Consider the following 15565-nt stretch of genomic DNA (forward strand, 5'->3'; position numbering starts at 1 on the left):
GCCGCGCGGAGACGAAAGCGGAGAACGACGTTTCTCCCGCTGATCCCCCTGGGATCTCCACACCCTATCCACGCAAGCCCCCGGAGGCATCACCATCGCAGCGGGGTGGAGAGGGCCCATCGCCGAGCCCACGACAATGGACTGCAGCGACGGCCGTGGAGGAGGGGGTGGCAGAGAGGGGGGCGGCGGAGACGCCGACGAGGAAGCCCCTGAAGAGGAGCCAGATGCAGAGAAGTGGAGATGCGATGCCATGGCAGGAGAGGTGAGGTGGGCGCCGGGGCCGGAGCGGCGGCCGGCGCGAGATGTGGGCGCCGGGGCCGGAGTGGCCGCCGGCGAGATCAACAGGGAATAGTAAAGCTATGTCTGAAACATGCCTTTTGTCAAACGAGTTGCCCAACACCTTGGTCACAACCCTTCCGCACACCCTTTAATTTCGTAGCTTAATTATTTAATTTAAGTTTGAGGTTGTGGCGTTGACGGCGAGGAATAAGTGGACATGTTCTCTAACCTTCTCATGTAATATCTAGCAATTGCCACTTCAAAGTTTGCCATGTAGACTACCTTTTCCATCACGATGCATTTTGTGAGTACTCTCTCAAATTACAGTTCCGTGGGTGCAGCTTCGGCCATACACTTCAGCCACCAGAGGTCTCCATGATTGATGCTCCCTGATATATCGCTACCTGCATGCCATGGTGCAGAGTATGCAATGTTTTGGAATCAACATATGAAATTGGTTGAACTTTTGATTTGATTGGACTATCCATGCATATATAGGACTATAGTTGAGTAATTGGTCTCCAACTATTCCATGTTCCAGTTGACCTAATACTAATTTTTTGTGTTGTTTGTAGTGCTGAATTGTGATTCGAGATTATAAGAATACAACTGATGGAAGATTATGTGTCTTTTGTAATTTCTCACCACTATGAGGCTCCCTTGGGTTAGAGATAATATTAAAGAATAACATTGCTCAATAATGTGAGGTAAGTCAAAGAAAAAGTATTTTTCATGTATGTTCTGGAAAGTGCAACGTCATTTCTTTAGCATCATGACTACATGAAAAATACTTTTAGAGCTCGTCTTCAGGTTCACTACATGTGCCAGATCTCCACTTGGAAATACAGTTGGTGTGTTTCTGGTTTGGAAAACGGATGCTATCTTTCTCTATGCTTTTACACTTGAAACGTCCAGTGACACGGTGATCATAATGGCCAGTGGCGCAACGACCGAAATGACAGACGGCCTGCATCCTGCGACGGAAACGTCGGAGGCCACCAACGCCATGGTAGCGACGACCGTCCTCACGGATCAGGCGGAGAAAGAAGGAAACGAGGCTCGGCATCTCACCGGCGGCGAGTGCTCTTTCCCTCCTTTTCTTTTCTCCTTTGCTCTTCGCTGGTTGTTCTACGTGCTGATAACGTGTTTGAGATCGAAAGTAAAAATCTCTGTCTCGATTGATGCTTACATGCGCTACTTATACCATCTGGAGAGACACGATCGAAGGGAGGCGTCGGTTCCAGAGGGCATGAGCGAGAAGGCGTCTGTGCGGGGCAAAACGCACGACGGTTTGGGCAAGGGGAAATTTTCCCTACTTACAAATTCTAATTAATTCTAACAAATTGTTCACATTATATTAAATGGATGCGATCAGATTTCATATTTGTGCTAGAGATGGATTTCTGGGCATGAATGAATGCTTATCTTCCTGGAAGAAAAAATTGCACCTGTCAGAAATATCAAGTTTCTTCCTGCTCTTCATGAGGTAGATCATTCCTACATTTTGAAAACCTAAATGTAGTACCACTAGCTGGATGTATGATGCTCTTGCACAAATTGGTTTGAATATTTTTCTGGGTCCGCTCATCAATATAGAAGACTGTGATATTTAACTTTCATGTTTTATAATAATTTATGTATAAAATTTAATATCAACTTATTGTCAAAATAGATAGGCGCGGCAACGCGCGCCATTATTGATCTAGTAGTATTATAAACATAGGTCCGAATTAACATGCATAGAAAACATGGGCCTGTAGATTTTGGAATAAACCAAAATTCGAGGGATTAATTATTATGTAGGATTAACATGCGAAGAAAAACTAAATTACTAATTGATTTTTTCTGATAGTCAATCTTAGATTATTTTGCGGGATTAACATGCGAGATCATTTAGCGCTTGTTTCCATTTAAGCGTGCAGTTTTGAAAATAAAAAAATCCCATTCAATATATACTCTGTTTCTTTATGTATGCACTTCCAGTCATTAGATACCGTTTTCCATTTTCCATACAGAAAACGTTTGGAAACTGTGCGCCGGCCGAGCATTCGGCCGGTCGCACGGGAATCGGGGAATCCATCACTATCTTGTGGACAGCAACAACGCGCGCCCCTCCCCTTCCTCATCCATGTGCTCAGATGCGCAACTCCCTTCGATCACCAATGCTTGAGGGGACTGATCCACTAATTCCCGACGGCCATCTCTCACCGCAGTTGAAAAGGACAGCACGCGGCACGGAACCGGCAGCATGCCAAAATGCTTGAACCAGAGGTGCCCAACCATGGCGACTAGCGGAGCTGCAACCGCGACGCAGGGACAAGGCGGTGCCTGTGCTACAACCATGGACGCAAAATGCTACTTCCTCCGTTCCGAATTACTCCCTCCGTCCGGAATTACTTGTCGCGGAAATGGATATATCTAGAACTAAATTATGTCTAGGTACATCTATTCCTCCGACAAATATTTCCGGACGGAGGAAGTACTTGTCACAAGTATGGATGTATCTAGATGTATTTTAGTTTTAGATACATCCATTTCTACGACAATTAATTTAAAACGGAGGAAATACATCTAATAAATAAAAAAGCTTCAATCAAACTTTAAAACACATGAAAAGTTGCAATCGTAAATATAAAAAAGCTTCAACAGATTGAAAAATCTTCAGCCAGCCATTAAAGTACTTCACCAACCATTGTCCTTTTTAGCTGACTTGGATAGTGAAGTACTAGCCTCATGCCTAGCGCTTAATGCCTTTTCGACAGCATATCATAGCAAAGAAAGAAAGTGCATTGTACTTTCTCCAATCCTTTTTACTGTGCATATTAGATTTAGGTCAAGTCAAACTTTACAAAGTTTAATCAAATATATATTAAAAAATATCAATATCTATCATACTAAATATATATCCCATGGTATAACATTTCGTAATGAATCTAACAAAATTGATTTGGCATCGTAAATGTTAATATTTTTTCTATAAATTCGGTCAAAATAAAGATGCTTTGACTTCAGACAAAACTTATATGCAGACTAAAAAGGACCGGAGGGAATACTGATATATGACGGCGGGGTACCTTAGAGCATCTCCACTAAGGCCCCCAGGACGCCCCCCAAGCACCTTTTTTTAGCACCGGCAGGTAAAAACGTCCCAGCCAGGCCCCCAGGACATCGTTTTTCGCCGGATTTTACCAAAATTAGCGCCGGCACGCCTACCCCGCACCCAGCCGCCGGGGGGCAGCTGGGGACGCCGGCATTGCTTTTTGCAGGCGCTGCCCCACTTGCCAGCCCCTCTCTCTCCCCTCTCATCTCCTTTCTCTCTATTTCTTTATTCTTTCTCCTCTCTCCTCTCTTTTTTCCTTCCGCCACCTACCACCCACCATCGCGGACTCCTCCTCGCCGCCGCACGCCAGGGGGCGCGCCTCCGCAGCCTCCCCTCGCCCTCCCCTCGCCGCGGCCACCGCGGCCCCGCTCCGGCCGGTGGCCGCCTTCCCTGCTGCGGCCTCCTCTCGCCCTCCCCTCGCCGATCGACTTGCCGCCCCCGCCGCCCACTCCCCCTCCGCGTCGCAGCACCAGGGGCCGGTGCTCTCGCTGGCGTTCCTCTCCAAGCTGCTCGACGCCGTGGACGCCCTCGCCAGGCCCCCTGCCGACCGCCTCGCCGCCGACCTACTCGACCGCTCCGTCAAGGCACTCGACGTGCTCAACGCGGTCTCCCTCGCGCTCGCCTCGCTCCGAAGCTCCCACCGCGCCGCGCTCACCGCCGCGTCCTGCTTCCTCGCCGCCGACGCGCTGCTGCTGCACCACCGAGGAGGCCTGGGACGCGCCGGGGAGGAAGCGGAAGGGCCCAGAGCTGGACGTCGCGAGGAGCATCGGCGGTAATGGTGGCAGCCCGTGGAGCTGCCCTCCTCCCTCGACGTGCTGCAGGAGCTCGGTTCGATGCCGGGGCCGGACGTGGCCTGGGGCGGGCGCGAACGGGACAGCCGTGGCTTGGACGGCGGGCGCGGCCTGGACGGCGGACGCGGCGGGCAAGGGCACGGGCTCGCTGTGTCATTCCTCCCTTGAGGGTGGACACGGCTGGAAAGAAATTCATCCTTAAGCCAAAATTTCCGCCGATAATCCCTCAAACGGCGAAAAAATGCTTTTTGAAGGGCACAACGGCTGGAGATGCCCTTACCAACAGACAACCGGCAACCGACCACCGGCAAACGTTATCTTCAAAGTGAGCCACAACCAAACTTAAGCATCACATACGGGGAATAATATATCATCATAATCATAGGGGGGTAGTACGTCTACACGTACGTACACATTGTGACGTCGTAGCGATAGTAGCCGAACTAAACTATTTACCAGTCTAGTATCAAATAAATCTCTCATGCTTAGGTAGAAGTTGACCGCCCATCACGCATCGGCGGCGGCGGCGGCGTCTTCATCCCAGATCCTTTGCAGACGGAGCATAACGCAGGCGACCAGAGCAGTGAAAGCCCACGCCAGCAAGGTAAGTACGCCGGAGGCCTTGTACCGCTCGCACGTCCCGGGATGCAGCCACGCGCAACGCCTCATGTTGTTCTGGACGAAGTCCTCCACGGCGAGGGAGCTCGACCCAGCAGCGGAAAGGAGGAGCATCATCACCTGCAATCCATGCATGCACGCACTCGTGGGTCGACAGATATGGTTGCGCGAGCCGGCGAGCACGAAAGAGAATACTACTGGACGGTACCCAGTCAGCGGCGACGAGCCCCATCATCTGCCAGCGGAAGGCCGGCAGCGGTTTCTGGAAGAAGACCTGCGCCGCGTCGTAGATCAGTCGCGCCGCGTTCAAGGCCAGCTCCGCCGCCAGGAGAGCTTTGAGGAATCTGCATGCCAAAGTGAAGTGGTGTTGGTTGAACGGGTGAATAGCTCCCATGCGACGTCGTTGGTGTGAACTGTCTCTCATGCGACGTCGTTGGCTGTAATAGCTTGCATGCGACATCTTCGTTGAAAAAAATAGCTTCCATGCGACACACCATTTACGCGGCTAGTTGGCTGTCCGTTAGGCTGAGATTTGGTTATGACACTGGGGGTTATGTGCTCTGACTGGTGGGGTCCACCTATGGCCACGTAGTCAAGAGTCAACCGTCCACGACTCGACCGGCGACTGTGTGACCGTGCTCGACTCGCCCGTGCTGGACTGGGCGAGCGGCGCCGCCGTAAGCAACTTCTCCGGCAGTGGTTTCTTCTCCGCGGTGGTGGAGCGCATTTCTCGGCAGCGGCAGAGCTATTGCGAGGTGAGCCCGAAACCCTAGTCCCACTCCCCGATCTGTGGCCTCATGCTGCCCTCTGTTTCTTGGCGATTTAGAATCGGGCTCCATTGGATCCGGGGGTTGTTTCTTCTCCGCGGCCCAGTGGTGGAGCGTCTATCCCTGCAGCGGCTATTGCGAGTGAGTATTTTCCAAACACTACTCCCATTCCACTGAATTTTGAATAAATCTGTGGCCTCATGCTGCCCCTGTTGCTTGATTGGATAGGAGATGGAGCGAGGGCTAGATGAGATGGAGCGAGGAGACGAGCTGCCCCGAGGAGACAGTGCTTCAAATCGGTAATGGCACCCTCTTTTCTTGGCGATTTAGAATCGAACTCGATTTGGTAGTGACTGCCGCCGCTGCCTGCCATTGACAAAACAGGGGAGGTTCAGGTTCTGCCACCACATTCGCAATTATAGTGGAATTTTTTCCCTGTAAAGCCAAGCTCAGTGATGGCAGTGTCCAAGACATTGATAGAGATACCACCGTGAGGTTGGATGTCGATTTTGCAGATGTTGATCCCCAGGAATTGGAGATCATGAAGGAGAAGGCCGTGGACAATTTGGTGGAGAGAATTGGGGAGAGTATTGTTTGGGGTCCAGAACAAGAGGTATCTCTGCAACGTTTCGATAACTATAATGGTGAATATGTGAGAATTGAAGATGGAGAATCCATGGTTGCTGAAATTGATCAGCAAGGAGGATGGGCAAGCAAACAAGTAACATTTTATGCAGAGTTAATTGATCTGCAAACTCATTCCAGAGTTGGTTATGTGCCATCAAAGATGGCTGCACAGATGGAAGATGATGAGTGGGTTTCACAAAAGAAGATGTTGGCATTGTTGACTGAACCGACTATAGTAGCTGAAGATACTGGGATTGATGCAGATGGAGAGGAGGGAACCCATGGTGCTAGGAAGATTGTTGTTGACTGGAATGTAGTAGAGTTGAATGAAAAAACAGATTTGGTCATTACACCAATATCTGACATTGATATGGCCGAAATGTTTGGCATTCAAGTTGATGACAAAGATAAGGAGAAGGATGATAGTTCTTTGCCAGCTGAAGGTAACACAGGCCCTAGAAATGAAAATGAGGATGAAGAACACCTGATGAGAGAGGCTGCAGATGATGTGGATGATGCAGATGATAATGAGCTGGTTTGTTTGTATGACAAAGAGAACCCAGTTATTGAGGTGGGAAAGTTGTGGCCAAGCATGAAGGAGTTTAGGATGTCTTTCAGGACCTATGCAGTGAAAAAAGAGTTTGATGCCAAGACTATGTGGACTGATCGAAAGAAATTTTATGCTCGGTGCAAAGGTTATGATGGTGGTGGCAATCCTTGCAAATGGTACTTGTCTGCCAGACTACAACCTGATGGAAGTACAGTAAGGGTAAATCAAATACCACACCAGCATACATGTATGACCACTTCACAGAGAGTTTCAAAGATGACATCACAGCTTTGGGTTACAGAGAAGATTACTCCTATTTTAGCCAAGACTCCAAACACTACTGCAAAGAGGCTTAAAGTTGACTTGGAGAAGTTGTACCCCATCCAGCTGCAATATACCACAGTGTGGAAAGCAAAACAAAGGGCCATGAAATCATTGTATGGTGACTGGGCAAATACATTTAGGATGTTGTATAGTTTTAAAGCAGAGGTGGAGAAGAGGTCACCTGGGAGTGTAGTGGAGATAGATACAGAGGTAACAGAGGATGGCAAGGTTTTATTCAGCAAGTTTTTTATGTGTTTGAAGCCTTGCATAGATGGATTCAAAGCAGGTTGTCGTCCATATTTGAGCATAGACTCATCTTTTTTGACTGGAAAGTGGAATGGTCAGTTGGCTGCATGCAATGCTCTAGATGGACACAACTGGATGTTCCCAATTGCAATAGGAATGTTTCAATCAGAGACAGAGGCATCATGGATATAGTTCATGATGCAACTGAAAAGATGCATAGGGCCAGTTTCTCCTTTGGCCATCCACACAAATGCATGTAAAGGGTTGGAAAATGCAGTAAAAAGTGTTTTCCCCCATGCTGAGCAGAGGGAGTGCTTTGGACATATGTGGATGAATCTGATAAAAAAATTCAGAGGAGATGAATTTGGGCGCATGTGGCCAGCAGCAAGATCCTACACCAGACAGACACATTCCTATCACCTTGGTAAGATATTGGCATCATGTAGTGATAATGAATTTGCTTCATGGTTGAACACCCACCATTCTCTGTTGTGGTATAGATCAGGTTTTAATACTGCCATAAAATGTGATCATATCAATAACAACTTGGCAGAAAGTTTTAACAATAAAGTGAAGCATTTGAAAGACTTGCCTGTGCATGACATGGTGGATCAAATAAGAATCATGATCATGCGTTTGTGGGAGTTGAGAGGAAAAATTGCTAATATTTTGGAAGGGGACAAGCTTCCAGTAGTGGTACAACAGGTGGTCAACAGGAGTAGAAATCTTTCACATCTATCTGTTGAGAAATCTTCCTTGTGGGGTGCTGAAGTTAGAGATACAAAGAGTGGCAAGAGGCATGTGGTAAATACTGAGTTGCATGAGTGCACTTGCCAAGAGTGGCAACACACTGGAAAACCATGTGAGCATTCCATACTTTTTTTGGCATCTAAACCCAGGTTAAATATGCACCCATATTTGCATGAGTATTATTCAGTACAAAAATTCAAAGTTGCATATGCAAGTCCAATTCCTGCACTGACTGACCAATCTTAGTGGCCTGAGGTGGAAATAGAATTTACCTTGTGTCCCCCTGTCACTAGAAGAAAGGCTGGGAGGCCTAAACAGAGCAGATTCAAAGCTTGGTTTGAGAAAGGTGGTTGTAGTAAGAAGGGGGAAAAGGAAAAGGAAAAGAATGATAAGCCCAAAAGGGCTCAAAAAGATAACAAAAATAGGTGCAAGTTGTGTGAGGTACTTGGGCACAGAATTGGTTCATCCAAGTGCATCTACACTCCTCAGAGGCCAAAGTATGTTTATGTTACTGTTTTTGCAAGTTTTTGATTTTGCTACTTGTTCTAGTATCTAACCAAGTCAAATGCTTTATTTTTTAGGAGGAAGCGTGCAGAAAAAGCCCCACCGCTTGTTGTTGAACAATGCTGGCCAGTGAAAAAAGCAAGACTCAGTGGCTATAGAAGGAAGAGCACTAAGCAGATAATGTTTGGTGACAAAGATATGGAGCTAACTGAAACTGTTACTGCTGAACATGAGCTAAGTGTTTGTGTTTTGGACGATGTGATGCATACTGAATCTGTTTTGCAGACGCTAGGGCAATCTGAAACTATTGCAGATGAAGCAACTGTTGTGCTGCCATTCAAATCTGCTTTGACAACTGTGTTGCCATGTTTGGAGGTTGTGCTGCCAAGTGTTGAGTTGCAAACTGAAGTAGTTGAACAATGTGTGCCATCTACTCAATCTGCAGAAGTGCAAACTGAAGAAGTGAGACATGGTCAGGTGCAAAAGTTGAGGGGGCCAAAAAGCAAGAGCATCAGCATCAACAAACTATGCGCCGTGGAACCAAACGGTGGAAAAAAGCAGAAGAAATCGAGTGGTAGAAAGAAGCAGAAGAAATAGAGTCGAAAACATTCAAATTTGATGTGAAAACTTAAGTTTGTTGTCATTTGATGTGAAAACTTATGTTCTTTCATGTGATAACTTATGTGCTATGATGTTGATTTGACTTGAAATAAAATTCAAATTTGAACCGATATTCAAATTTGAACCTATCTTCAATATTTTTTGAGTTCATTTGTTTGTTCTGTGATGTTGCATCGTTTTATGTACTACTATGCACTTTATTTCATAAATCCAACCCTTTTTGTGAATTCCAACTCATAGTCACGGACAATGTTGACCAAACAGGCTCCAAAGTAAGGGAAAACGGCCCCATTTCTAAGCAAGTTTTTTTCGACCTTCTCAAAATCACCCAAAAAAGATTTTCTTAGCTTATATTATACCTATATAGGATCAATACGAAGTCTCACCTTTTTTTGAATAAGTATTCATATTATTTAATTTATTTTTGGAAAAACACCCTTTAATACAAAGTTAGCAATAAAACAAGTTTAAAAATTTTAAATGCAAAAATAACTTCAGATCCTCCTTAGTCACTCTAAAATGAAGCTAAGGTGATGTTTTTGATTTTTTTGCATTTTCAAAACCTCAAACCCTCTTCTCACTCCTGTGAACTCCATGCAACCTCAGTCGAGATAGTCCAATTTGTGAAGGTTTTTTCAAGCAAAGATCATTAGATCAAGTTTATCATTTTATATCATAACTATGTAACATAAAAAGGCTATATGCGCAGGTTTTTCATTTTTTAGATTTTTTTTGAATTAGTTATACACATTTGAATGTTCGGTCAAACCTTTCAAAACCCCATTGACTGCCTCCAAACCCCATGTAACCCTAGCGCCAAACGTCCACCGTCGATCTAACCCTAACGCCAAACTGCGGCCGTCGGATAGGCCTTCTAGAAGGATTCCGTGGGGGCGATCCATGGGCTCCAATCTGATTGGCCACCGTTTTTTCTCTCTGACAAACAGATAACGTTGAGCGGGGAATCATCTAAGTGACCGTTGGGCCGAGCGGATCGGGCCCGGCAGAGCCTGGCGTGCGTGCGCACGGCCGTCGAGAGGGGGATGGGCTGCATGCGAGAGGGTCAATGACATGTGGGCCATCCCTGTCCCATGCATGCCATGCAACGTCGCAGCCTAGCTATTCTTTGCTCGTGAACACCTAGCCCGCCATTGCATGCACGCATCGACGCAGTAAAGCACGGCAGGGGCGCAGCGTATAGGTACGTCGCATCTAAGCTATTTTAACAAATGCATGTTTAAACGAGACGGAGGCGTCGGTGGTGCAGCTCCTTTTTCAGTGTCACACGCGGATGAACGAGCCTGTTTCCCACGCGGCGTCACCGCCGATGCAAGTGCACGAAACGATGCAACTCGCCTGTGCTGCCCGTGCCTCTTTGGATGCTCTGGCCGCCGTTTTTTGAATTAATGCCCGCAATTACTTATGCCAGTGCGAACGGAGAAGAGAAAACGATCCAGAAGGCACCGTGTACACATTGACCACAGCTGCAACGCGGCTATAAAAGGGCACCATTTCCTCATCCTCTCACACTCATCTCTCAAGCATCCTCCCCTTCTTCTTTTCGAGCCAAATCCCACTCGAGCCACCATGCAGTTCAACGGTCCTACCTACCGTCGCCCTCCCACCGTGCCGGAGAGGCAGTACCCGGCCGGAGTCGTCGTCGAGAATAGCCTGAGGGTGTGGGCCATCTCTAGGTGGAGGGGCCCTAGAGAGTTCGCTCGCTTCTTCCTCCAAGCCGGCTACCGCCACCTCCCTCCGGGCACTCCGCCCATGTTCCACCTCCACGAGCAGTACGATGGCAACGCCAACGGCCTCGTCATCGGCCTCCACGTCACCTTCACCAACCCCTACGACGCTCACCACCTCCTCGGCCAGGTGTTCTGGTGTGGATGCGAGTTTATCGCGTTCACGACCTACAACATCTTCACCAACTTCCACCACATCTTCCCTCACCCCAACGGCATGCACACCCTCCCCTACCAGATGCCGGAGGATGACGAGTGAGGGGCCCAAGGAGGAGGGGCCAAGGAGTGGCAAGGAGGAGGGGCCAAGGAGTTGTTCAAGGGGCGAGTCTTCTATCTATCTAGTTTGGGGCTCTAGTTTGTGTTTGTGTTGGTTCGGGCGTGTGTGCCCGTGTCTTTTATATATCTAGTTTTAATTATTTTACTTTCATGTTTTATGAACTATATGTAGTGGGGGGATGCCCCTCTATATGTTTTATCTATCTATGCTACTAGGGTACCCGATGCCCCACTATCTATCTATATGTTTTTTCGGTCCTAAAGTTTCTCCATTGCATTTTATTTATGTGGCCATGTGTACTAAAAAACAATTGATCTGGTATCTAAAATGTACGTTACCAAGAAATTGACAATAAAGATTATGTACTGTACTACATAATCATACAGTTGGTATACAATGCATTTGAAGACAATGGGCAAGAAAAATGCTAATTATCTGGTGCTGATGACATGCGCAAGTGTTGTTTGATGTTTAAATCATGCTTGCTATGTCATTTTTTGCTACCAAACATGGCATTAGCGAGAAAGGTCATTTGGGCACTGAATGTATTAAAGTATACACCATATATAAAAATGTCTAGCCAAAAGATTTGGGTGTACACCCATGACCAAGTATGGATCCGCCCCTGGTTGTAAGGGGATGCCCCTCTATGTTGTAAGGAGATGCTACTAGGGGCACACTAGATGTCTTCTTTTTTGGGCACAACCTTTTTCGGTTGAAACACACGAGTAAAAACTTACACCATAGCACAAGTAAAAATATATATTAAGAAATGGTGCTTGGTTGAAATAAACTAGAACCAAACAATTGCAACTTTTTTGGTTCACAAAGACTGCTCAAATAATTATCTCAAATAGCTTATGCATAAAAATATCTCAAATAATTATCAGATGAGTTATCTCAAAAAAGGTGACTGCAGGAAACTTAAAATTTGTGAAATGATCTAATGCCGAAAAGATATATCGATGTCAATGACCGTGTGCACTTTTTTTGCACTCCTTTTATCAATGGGCCTGGATATGTTCTATTCGGCCCTGCCTAACTTCTATATGGGCCTGGCCTTTTCGGGCAACTGTGGAGGAACCTTTTTTTCCTTTTCTCCCTCTACCACTGAAACTGAAACTGATGACGAACTGAAGAAATAAAAAACGGGGCCGAAACAGAGTGGAGAGGACATGCTGAATTCATACAGCGCAACACTTTTATTCAAATGTACATATCATCCCGATTACAAATGATGCCCAATCTATTCACTTACGACTAATTATCATCACATAAACAAATGCGAGACCAATTACACAAACATAAAAAAGTGCGGCCATGAGCCCCATCAAATTGCCCTGCTTCTGCAATTTGATGAGTTTCTTCATCTGCTTGTTCAGCTTCTTCAGCTCTGCTGTCACTCCTGCATCCCCCACAGTAGCACCAATGGAAGGGCGGCCGCCCCCGATGGAATTGCCAGATCCAGGGGCCCCGGATCCAGATGCGCCGATCCAAACTTGCCCAACTTCTCCGCCTCCAACAGTAAATCGAGCTCCCCTGATGCACCCTCCAGTTGAATCCGCTCTATGTACTCATCTAGCCACTCAAAATGGGTGCATTGCTTCAATTTCTGAAATCGGAAAGATGAACCCTAAATCCCAAATCCGATGGGGAAAAATGGGCAAATATGAAATTGGGAGACAAAAACCAAAATTGGCATATTGAGAAGTAAAATCTCACCTTTCCCTGCTCTGGTTTGCTCTCGCATTTCACGAATTCCCGCCCAAGGTTGCCATTCTTGTCGGTCATTGTGACTAGCCGCTTCAGGGGTGCGATACGTGGGCATGCAGGGCATCTTGTCATGGGCACTGCGCCATAGCGCGGCCATGAGCGGCGGGAGGCTGAAGCGGAGCTCGACATTGCTAGGTCGCGGCCCGGAACGGCGTTGCTGCGCGTCGTCGCCGGAGAAAAAGAACAACAACGGTCGGGGAGGGGGAGGGGGAGGATGGGCTCGGGTGCTGCACGGCTCGGGGCACGGCTCGGTGTCCTCTTGTACCAATGCTGACCTGGATAAGTTAGTGGGTCCCACGCTGTGGGTCCCGCTCACCTGACCAATGCTGAGTTGGATAAGTTAGTGGGTCCCATGCTGTGGGTCCCGCTCACCTGATTCGAGTTTTAAACATATGTCTTTGGATTAGGAAGTAGTGTCGCATGGGAGCTATTTTTTCCAACGAAGATGTCGCATGAGAGCGATTACAACCAACTACGTCGCATGAGAGACAATTCACACCAACGACGTCGCATGGGAGCTATTCACCCTGGTTGAACAGATAGCTAGAAGAAGCCAGAGAGGTGGCATAGTAGCATACATGAACGTCGAGAACCAGAGGTCGCCTGCGAGCACAACGCAAGTCAAGGCCGCGGCCTGCAGAACGACCGCCATCATCCGGCAGACGAAAACTGTGGTGGCCAGTGGTCGTGGCGCCAGTGCCATCGATGCGTCGCTGGGGCAGAGGCCGCGATGATCCACTGGCTGGGCGTGAGAGAGTAAGATGGAGCCGTGAAGATGTGAAGTGTGGACTGTGCACAGCCTAATATATTGGCAGCGCTCAGGTTGGCCGGGGAGTCGGGACTCAGGATTGCCTTTGGCCGGGGAGTCGGGACTCAGGAGTGCCTTCGTCCCGAAGAAATTTACTTGATGCTTCCTAGTATGCTTTGCGCTACGCAGGACCTGGGGCCGCGCTTGCGCCCGCCCGCGCAAGTCGCGTCCTCGGGTTGCAAGGGCATGCCATCGGTGGGCCACAGGCGCAGCCACGACGGCGATGGCAGTGGCGGCTAGCGAAGGTCATGGAAGGACACGCTCCTCGGGCGAAGCCGCGGCAAGGAGCCGGCCGCGCCACGCCCCGCTTCTGTGCACCACCGCAGCCGCACCCCAACCTCGTGCCGTGGACATGGCCCGTCCAAGGACAGGCGTTCGGACCACGCCCCCAGGGGGCGCCACTCTGGGGGAGGGGCTGGATCAAGCCGCTCCTGCGGTGTGTCCTCCTCGCGCACGCATGCGACCTCTTCCAATCCGCTGCTCGTGCCTCCCCGGCCTCTGCCACAGGCTTCGGGCACCGCGCAGGACGACGACCCGGTGGTCGCTTTCTTCGACAGGGTCGACAAGGAGCTGGCGCTCCCACCGAGGGTGGACACGAGGGCGGCGGCAGTGGACAGGGCGACATCGGCCACCATGGACAGGCCGCTCAGCTTCACCGACCAGGCAGGCGCTGGCAGCGGCATCAACGACGACATCGACATGGGCCCTGTTGGGGAACATTGCAGAAAACAAAAATTTTCCTATGGTTTCACCAAGATCCATCTATGAGTTCATCTAGCAACGAGTGATCGGATTGCATCTACATACCTTTGTAGATCACGCGCGGAAGCGTTCAAAGAACGGGGATGAGTAAGTCGTACTCGACGTGATCCAAATCACCGGAGATCCTAGCGCCGAACGGACGGCACCTCCGTGTTCAACACACGTACGGTCAGCGTGACGTCTCCTCCTTCTTAATCCAGCAAGGGGGGGGGGCGGAGGAGAGGTTGATGAAGATCCAACAGCACGACGGCGTGGTGGTGGATGCAGCAGTCACCGCAGCAGGGCTTCGCCGTTCTTCTGCGAGAGAGAGAGGTGTAGCAGGGGAGAGGGAGGCGCCAAGAGTCAAGGGTGCGGCTGCCCCTCCCTCCCCCCTTTATATAGGCTCCCCAAGGGGGGAGCCGGCCTTAGGAGATGGGATCTCCTAGGGGGGCGGCGGCCAAGGGTGGAGTGGCCCCCAAGGCAAGTGGGGCGCCCCCCCCACCCTAGGGTTTCCAACCCTAGGCGTAGGGGGTGGGCCAAGGGGGGCACACCAGCCCACTATGGGCTGGTTCCCCTCCCCACTTCAGCCCATGGGGCCCTCCGGGATGGGTGGTCCCACCCGGTGGACCCCCGGGACCCATCCGGTGGTCCCGATATAATACCGGTGACCCCGAAACTCTCCCGATGGCCGAAACCGCACTTCCTATATATAATTCTTCACCTTCGGACCATTCCGGAACTCCTGTGACGTACCGGATCTCATCCGGGACTCCGAACAACTTTCGGGTTACTGCATATTCATATCTCTACAACCCTAGCGTCACCGAACCTTAAGTGTGTAGACCCTACGGGTTCGGGAGACATGTAGACATGACCGAGATGGCTCTCCGGTCAATAACCAACAGCGGGATCTGGATACTCATGTTGGCTCCCACATACTCCTCGATGATCTCATCGGATGAACCACGATGTCGAGGATTCAAGCAACCCCGTATACAATTCTCTTTGTCAATCGGTACGTTACTTGCCCGAGATTCGATCGTC

At 49.0% G+C, this 15565-nt stretch overlaps 1 protein-coding gene across 2 annotated transcripts; it reads right to left on the reverse strand.

Annotated features, from left to right (window-relative positions):
• Positions 1–4534: 4534 nt before the first annotated feature.
• LOC119319085 lies at positions 4535–13704 on the reverse strand. 2 transcript variants are annotated; one of them, XM_037593593.1, is made up of 3 exons: positions 13551–13704; positions 4997–5132; positions 4535–4908 (listed from the first exon to the last, which is right to left on the reverse strand). In XM_037593593.1, exons 1-3 carry the CDS (start codon positions 13673–13675, stop codon positions 4678–4680), a joined length of 492 nt encoding a protein of 163 aa, XP_037449490.1. In that variant the 5' UTR covers positions 13676–13704; the 3' UTR covers positions 4535–4677. The 2 variants fall into 2 exon arrangements, with proteins under 2 accessions (XP_037449490.1, XP_037449489.1); XM_037593592.1 differs by having other exon boundaries at positions 4535–5132.
• Between the last annotated feature and the right edge of the window lie 1861 nt (positions 13705–15565).

This window comes from Triticum dicoccoides, chromosome 6A (genome assembly GCF_002162155.2).
Source record: "Triticum dicoccoides isolate Atlit2015 ecotype Zavitan chromosome 6A, WEW_v2.0, whole genome shotgun sequence".
Taxonomy (NCBI): domain Eukaryota; kingdom Viridiplantae; phylum Streptophyta; class Magnoliopsida; order Poales; family Poaceae; genus Triticum; species Triticum dicoccoides.